This window comes from Micropterus dolomieu, linkage group LG12 (assembly GCF_021292245.1).
Source record: "Micropterus dolomieu isolate WLL.071019.BEF.003 ecotype Adirondacks linkage group LG12, ASM2129224v1, whole genome shotgun sequence".
NCBI classification, from domain to species: Eukaryota; Metazoa; Chordata; class Actinopteri; order Centrarchiformes; family Centrarchidae; genus Micropterus; species Micropterus dolomieu.
In genome coordinates, this window is record NC_060161.1 from 39004746 (window position 1) to 39012688 (window position 7943).

A 7943-nucleotide genomic window follows, 5' to 3' on the forward strand; every position below is an offset into this window, starting at 1 on the left:
TAAGCAGCAGCCTTGCTTGTCCAATAAACAGGCTGTAAGCACAGTGGCAGACACACTAGATGGCGCCAGAGCCCACTCAGACATAACTTAGTGCCTCCTGACTGTATTTCACCATTTGAAATGGAAACTGCAGTCTCGTAACTTTTAACCTCTCTGGATGTTCGGTCAGAACAATGCAAAAATAAATAATAAGATCGCATCCCATCAAGTTAATGGGACAGTTCTCTGCTTCACTGTGTGTTATTGCAAGCATTATTTTGTCATAGTCACTTAAAGGTTGAGACTCACTCACAGATGTGTAGTGATGGTGTAACCCTCCCCTCCGTGTCTCTGCTGGGACGTCCTCACGGGCAGCATGTTGTCTCTGGGTCATTCTGCTTCCTCCGTCCTCCAGCCGGTGACCCAGAGATCCACCGAGCTCCTCCATCATCCAGGATGTTCCCCTCACTTTCACAGGTGGAGCAGAGAGGAGCCCCGGCTGGATCCTATGAGGACGTCTGTTACCGGGCAGAAACAGCATGAACACAACCACGAAGGAAGAGCTTCATCTGAGACCTGATGAATATTTATTAGATAGATTTCAGACAGATTATTGGACAGAAGCTGCAGGAAGCTTTCAGCTAACAGGAGACACAATAAGACTTTAAAACATAGAAACAGAGACTAGATCCAGATCCACACAGGTCCCAGTAAAGACACTAGTCATAGTCCAGTGAAGCCAACAGGGTGTTAGTGACTGAACATGTCGGAGTAACAGAGGTGGATCAGTTTCACACTTTGTCTTATTTTATACAAAAAGAAAGAAATCAGACGTGATGTGACAGATTACTGTTTCTGTTCAGTTAGTTACTAAAACTACAGAGGAAACCAGTCGCAGCTCAATAAGACCTGATGTCAGGAGCAAGGTTATTATCGAAACTAAAGGTAAAAAAGCATTGTTTTTTGAAATAAAAAAAAAACAAGGTTTTACAAAAAAAAAACTAAAACTGTATTGTAGGTTTGCAAAACTAACTAAAATCAAAGAGTAAATGTCCTTAGTTTTTGTTTATGTATTTTATAGGACCTAATAAGCCTATTTCTATTATCTTTTATACACACGTGTACAAAATAATATGAATGCAACAACTGTATAGAGTTGTATTTTGTTAAGTTCGGTTGCAGGTCGTGAGTTGCTTTCTTGTTGGTTTTCTTTTCCTTCTTTTGTTCTGTTCCATTCTGATGGTCTGGCTTAGTGCTCATCATTTGTGTGGGGTAAACTTGCCCCTTGTCCCCGTGCGCTGGTTTCACGCTGGTCTTTATATTTACTGCATGTCAGCTAGTTTGTGTTTTATGGGCTCATTGATATCTCAGCCAACCTGTTTGTTTGGGCTTCACATTGTTTTAATTAAGAAAGGTTTAGATTTTAACTTCTTTCCAGTCATACTTGCCTCCAGGGTGCTAGGGACCTGTTGTTTGGGGCTCCAAAGGGGCCCTCCACTATCTTCCAATTTCTTAGCTGTCCATCCCCTCCATGTATTGTATTTCACCTATTTAACCAAGAATGATAGAGCTAGCGACTGATGTAATGAATTTCTTGGAACCACTTTGTAGTAGGATTAGGGTAGTTTGCTCTGGGTTTTCTGTATGCAGGTTAGAAAGTATTGATGCATAATCACATTTCAGGATTTCAAAACTCCGACTGGAAAATCCAACACATGCCGCAACTTTAGGTTTGTGCACGTGGTTCCTAACTGTGGAGCACAATGGCCCGATAAAAGCCTGATAAATTTCCCCAGGGGGGATAACACGTATTACTGAAGATGGAAACAGCTGTACTAAACCACTACAGGCCCATATCAAAGCTGCCCCTTCTCTGTAAAGCAGTTAGAAAAAGTTGTCTTTAGACGAGTCATCAACTTTCTTGCAGTAAACATTAGAGTCAATACATTAAAGTCAATGACAGTCTCATTTTCAGCCACCTGGTGACAGAATCACACAGCAGCAGGAGTTTTTATACATTTTTAGCTGACTTTTAACCAAGCGACTTACAATTGCTGTACATGTCAGAGGTCACACGCCTCTCGAGCAACTAGGGGTTAAGTGTCTTATCCATTGCCCCTTCACCACCCCTAGAAGTTCCAAGTCAACATTTGCTGCAGCTGAAATTCCTCATGGTCAACTATTTAATCACCTAATATGTTGTTAACCCTCCATGTAGCAATGTACAAAAACCTCACGCCACAAGTTTATTCCCATCTGCAGCTGGCGCTGGTGATGGCGCAATGGATAAGATGCCTGCCATTGGTGTGAGACACCCGGGTTCAATCAATTATATTCATTCATTACACTCCCAGTCCAGATTGACACTTGAAATATATCAGTCTGTGTGGAATGAATGTAAACATTATACAAGTTTCACTTTTTGAATGGAATTCATGAAATAAATCAACTTTTTGATGATATTCTAATTATATGACCAGCACCTGTATGTCAGAGGCGTGGACTCCAGTCACACTTGAGTTAGAAAAATTATGACTTTAGACTTGACATAATCAAACAAGACTTGCAACTCAACTTTGAATTTAACGCTTTTGACTTGAGCAATTAATTCAATTTTCAATTACAACTTTGGCTTAAAATGATAATTGCGTTGGGTGCCGGGTTTCACGGGATTTTAACTGCTATAACTTCACATTCAATTAATGATGTGTCCTAAGTCAGTGAGTAATCCGGTTAAATGATTGCCTCTGCCTTTTGTCTGTACAGGTTAACCCTTCATTTAATACAGTTCCTTCATTTTTAATTCATGTTTAAAAAGTATGACGTGCTTTGAAATTTGGTGAAGGGCGCATTATGACTTGAAACTCAAAGTTTAAGTCTTGGGATTTGACGGTTTTGACTCGGCCTGTCTTGATTGGTCTGGACTTGGGACTCGACCTTTGAGACTTGGATGCTAAGACTTGAGACTTACTTGTGACTTGTAAAATGACGACTTGGTTCCACCTCTGGTATATATTTTATGACTTTTGTACATATAGTATAAAACAAACAATCTTATGTTAATACCATGATTTATTAATGCTGTAAATTTACACTGAATATTGAATTTGGATAATAAACCCCTCCAACCTGCAGCTTTCCAGCACTTTCCAACACAAACTTCCTCAGTTGTCATCACGTTTGATGCAGTTGTGACTTTTAAGGGAACTGCTCATAGTATAAGCTTTGCCACACTCTTCACACTTGTATGGTTTCTCTCCAGTGTGCACACGTTCATGCATCTTTAACTGATTGATTGTAATGAAAGTTTTCCCACAATGTTCACACCAATGTGGCTTCTCTTCAATGTGAACACGTTGGTGGTTCTTTAGCCAATCAGATCTACTGAATGTTTTCCCACACTGTTCACACCAGTAGGGTTTGTCTCCAGTGTGAATACGTCGATGGATTTCTAACTTGTCAGCTCGACTGAAAGTTTTCCCGCACTGTTCACAGCTGTACGGTTTCTCTCCGGTGTGAGCGCGACAGTGTTTTTTCAGTTCATATGATGTACTAAAAGCACTCTCACATTGGTCACAGCTGTACGGTTTCTCCCCAGTGTGAATCCGTGTGTGGATTTTTAGGTTATTTGATGCACGGAAAACTTTCCCACAGTGTTTACAGCTGTACGGTTTCTCTCCAGTGTGAACTCTCTGATGAATCTTCAAATATCCAGATGTTGTGAAGGAAAGATGCAATGATATTTGAATGGCTTCTGTAGCTAAATGGATGCAGAAGTTGAATAACTTCAAATTGAGTAGAGTTAAAAATACAACACTTTAATATGATTTTTTGAAAACTCAGTTACTAAAGGATTTACAATGAAAATATTATGAAAAGAGAATGAAAGCAATAAAACTAAAACACAAAGAGAGTTATTGTTATAAATGAACTAAAACAGATTTCCCAGAAACTTCCTGAGCTGACTGGTGGCTGTGTGTGTGATGTGACAATACGCTTACCTTACTACACGTGTCTTTCTGTTGTGCATTTTTCAATATGAACACTGCATATCATTAAAAAAAAAAACAGATCAATAAACAAAACATTCTATACAAAATATGTATTAAACCAGATGTTATAAAAATTTAACAGAATTTAACAAGACAAACATTTCATAACCATTTCTTGATAAAAATCTCATCACAAACATTTATTTTAGTGCAGTGCACATTCAGGGCTTTGTTCTAAACAAACATTTGACTTCACACTAGATTTAATCTAATTTCATTAACTGCAAGTATGTTTTTACTCATTTATTGGGTGTGTCAGAGGTGTTGCGCAATCAGCAGCCACATTGAAAAGACGGTGAAGTCCAGTGCGCTCGCGTACACTGGAAAAACAATTCTTCATAGAGTTCATTTTAAATTACAAAAAAAAGTGAGTACATATACAGGAGAGAACCCGTGTTTATATGGTATATTTATAAAAAATGCTGACAACCTTTTTTGTTTTAATGAAAAAAAAGGCAGTCGGACAGAAAATATAGGCATCATGTCACTGACCCAATTATCACGATATTTAGTTTAGTTTTAAAGCTAAGAAACCAGATGGTTAACTGGAGGTTAAACTTTTCTTTATGGTCAGAACAAACACTTGATGCCAAACAGGGGATCACTTCGCAAATCTAAGGTAGAACGTTCAGAACAATTATGATTAAAATCTATTTAACAAATTAAATATGTTAGTAGAAAAAGTAAGTGGTAATGATTCAAACGAATAAGATAAAACATATATTGAATATTTATTTAACATGTGTTATATTGTTATTAAGGTAAATAATATTGCAATAATTATTGTTGTTGTTTTATTGTTTAAAGTTGTAACAGAAACCGTGACGGACAGACTGATAATCATTCTTGTTTTCTGTTGGTTTTTTTTACTGCATTCTCTGGACATTAAAAACTTCACTTGCTGACTTTTTCCCCTCTTAGGTCAGTCTCTCTTCATCCGGTCATGAAGGTTGCAACCCCCGGTGCTCGCCTTGAGATTTTCCTCACATCGTGCAGGCCTGCCTCACGCCCTCGTTAGCTTAACTTCTCATTTGATAATTTGGCTGTTTGATTGGACGGCAGTACGCGCAAAGGCTTGGCAACACGTCACTAAGTGAAATACTATTTATGTTCTAAGTTAATTTATTGGACGTCAAAAGCACCTCAACACTGTGCATACAGTTGAAGGAAAAATGCAGGAATTTCTGACCGTCTTTGAGCCTGAATATCGCCAACTCTGTCTCGTCTTTCCATCAAATAATGGAAAATTAGATAAAGACTCAGATCGTTAAGCAGTCTCAATAATGAACGACCCCCATCGCTAATCAGGACTAAAACAATATTAAATACCATGTTGACCGCTTTTTGCTAAAACAAGTCTTTGTTTGTGATTCAAATTAATTAAAGCAAATATTTATAGACGATATGTTGAACATTTATTATATTGTTATTGAGGAAAATTATATTGTGATAATCATCATCATCATTGTTTTATTGCCCAGCCCTACGCTGGAGGGTACTTTTAAAAAAGGACATCAGGGCTCAGCGTTGTGCTCCCTAAATGACACCATAATTTACTAAATGAACATCACGCTGTGTTGAAGAAGACTTGAAACTAGCGACTGAGACCATAAACTCATCAGGAAAGTGTTTACTGAGGGAATAAATCAGCGGAGAAGTTTTCACCATTATATCTAATGGAACCGGACTTCTTCCTGCAGCCAGCCGACTCGCTTGAGAGAACGCAGGTTTCATTTTAGTCTGTGTGGTTTCACTTTCAGACCCAGAGGTTGCTGCTTGATTGAGATTAGAGAAATAACATTTGACAACCACTCGTCACGTAACTACAACACAGCGGTGCGCGCCATGAGCTGCAAAACAACTGCAGGATGTTGAGGTTTTAATTGTTTAAAAATAATGTTTTTCAGCGAGTTGCTAGATCAACATTACTTTTTACTGGCCCCGGGCCACCGTTATTGTGGAGCCCTGTAGAGAGACATTTAATTCAATGTACTTGTAAGAACGTGTTCACAGTTCAACTATATAATCTAGGATCAAGTCTCTATTATAAACTATAACAATACAAGTTGGGATAGCAGGTTAATTCTAAAATCAATTTAATGCATTTAAAAAAATATATTTTTATAAATCAATTTAATGCATCCCCCGACCCTGTACGCAGGATAAGCGGTTGGCGATGGATGGATGAATTTAATGACGCACAGCTGACATGAGACATCAGCAGGAGGCTCAACAGCTCTTGTGAGTTGAAACCAAATATATTTTGTCACATCATAAATAATTTTATTATTGCAGAAATACCCTGAAATATTAAGACACTGTTTTAGGGCCCACCTCTACTGTAGACGACAGGGCCCCGCAGCGTTTTGTAACTTCTCCCTGAAACCAGATTTCTGACACAGACACAACACGAGGAAACTAAACTGTAACTTGTGTTCTGCTGCAGCGAAGTTAAACTGCTGCTGTCCCTCAGTGAGACACTAATGTTTGGCAGGACCTGCCGCTGTGGCCGCTGGGTGGCGCTCTGAGGTGGCAGAACAGCTGTTCACCTCTCTCAGCTGCATTAGTTCACAGACGGCCGCCACAAATCTCGCTGAGAGCGTTCATAGACAGAAACAATAAGCCGGTAGTTGAAAGATGATTATAACAGAGAGAAAACATGTGAGCAGAACCACACACTTTATTTATCATGAACCTTTTGTGTGTGACGCGTTTCCTGTTAAAAGGTTGCTGCTAAAGAAGCGAATACCTACATTAAACTTGATGCAGCACCTGAGGGAAGTAAAGGTAACACATATTAATGGAGTGAAATAGTGTGGCCGGGAATTAAATATAAATGCGTCACTTACAATCGATGCCGTAGCGCTGAGCGTCGAGCTTTCGGTGCAGCGTAAACAAACAAAGCAGGTGGAACCTTTCAGACACACCGCACCAAAAGCACCGCTGCGCTATGAGGCCCGCTGTCAAAGTAGCTGAATTTTTGCGCTGAACCCAGTTTCCACGCACTGCAAATCGCTTCTTTTCTGAAAGGGCTTTTATGGAAGAACATAGTCCTCTGCAGACCTTCAGTCACTGAACGTTACATCCTGTCGCCTCCTCCTGTCTGAGAAAATGTTGTAAAACAGTAACGTACATCAGGAGCTTATAAACTCCCAGGAGTTAATAACAACACTGCATGAGAGACGTTAACGTACTTTATTATTAAAAATTAACTCAAGTCATTACCAGTGTTGTGAAATTAATTAATGTGTGAAACCGATTATTCCTCTGACTGTAATCACACCAACGAAATCTGAAATCGTTGCATCCCTCGTCAGGAGGCAGCAACTTCAGCGGTAAACATGTTGAAGAGCAACAGAGACGGAGACAGATTTCTGCTCCGCTGAGAGGAAAGCGTCGACGTTAACCTTCAGATGTGAAGTCAGAGTGAGTGACCGCAGCTTCTCGAGATGGTTGTGCTGCTGGTGAATCCCTGGTTCAAAAACTACAACAGGTCCCACGAAGTGTTTTAAAAAGCTGTTTACAATGTGGATTTCTTCTTTAGCTCTTTTAACTTTGTCTGAGTTGACAAAATGTCTGAATCTATATACTTATTCATAATCTAGACTCCATCTGGCTCCACCTGTTCCAGTAGATCCGAACCGGAAGTTAACGTTAGCTTTGTCCAGCTAGCTAGCATGCTAACACCCAGGCAGCAGGCTACCTCCTCCTCTTCCTCCTCCTCCTCCTCCTGCTCCTGCTCCTCCTCCTCCTCCTCCTGTTCCTCCTCCTCCTCCTCCTCCTGCTCCTCCTGCTCCTCCTCCTGCTCCTCCTCCTCCTCCTGCTCCTCCTCCTCCTCCTGCTCCTCCTGCTCCTCCTCCTGCTCCTGCTCCTCCTCCTCCTCCTCCTCCTCCTGCTCCTCCTGCTCCTCCT

At 40.1% G+C, this 7943-nt stretch overlaps 1 protein-coding gene across 1 annotated transcript in view; it reads right to left on the minus strand.

The window, feature by feature from the left end:
* The window catches only part of LOC123980183 (zinc finger protein 850-like), a 104647-nt gene extending 101387 nt beyond the window's left edge, over window positions 1–3260 (minus strand). Inside the window, 1 exon segment of the mRNA XM_046064440.1 lies at window positions 3191–3260. Coding sequence (XP_045920396.1) covers window positions 3191–3260 — 70 coding nt within the window.
* Window positions 3261–7943: the final 4683 nt, after the last annotated feature.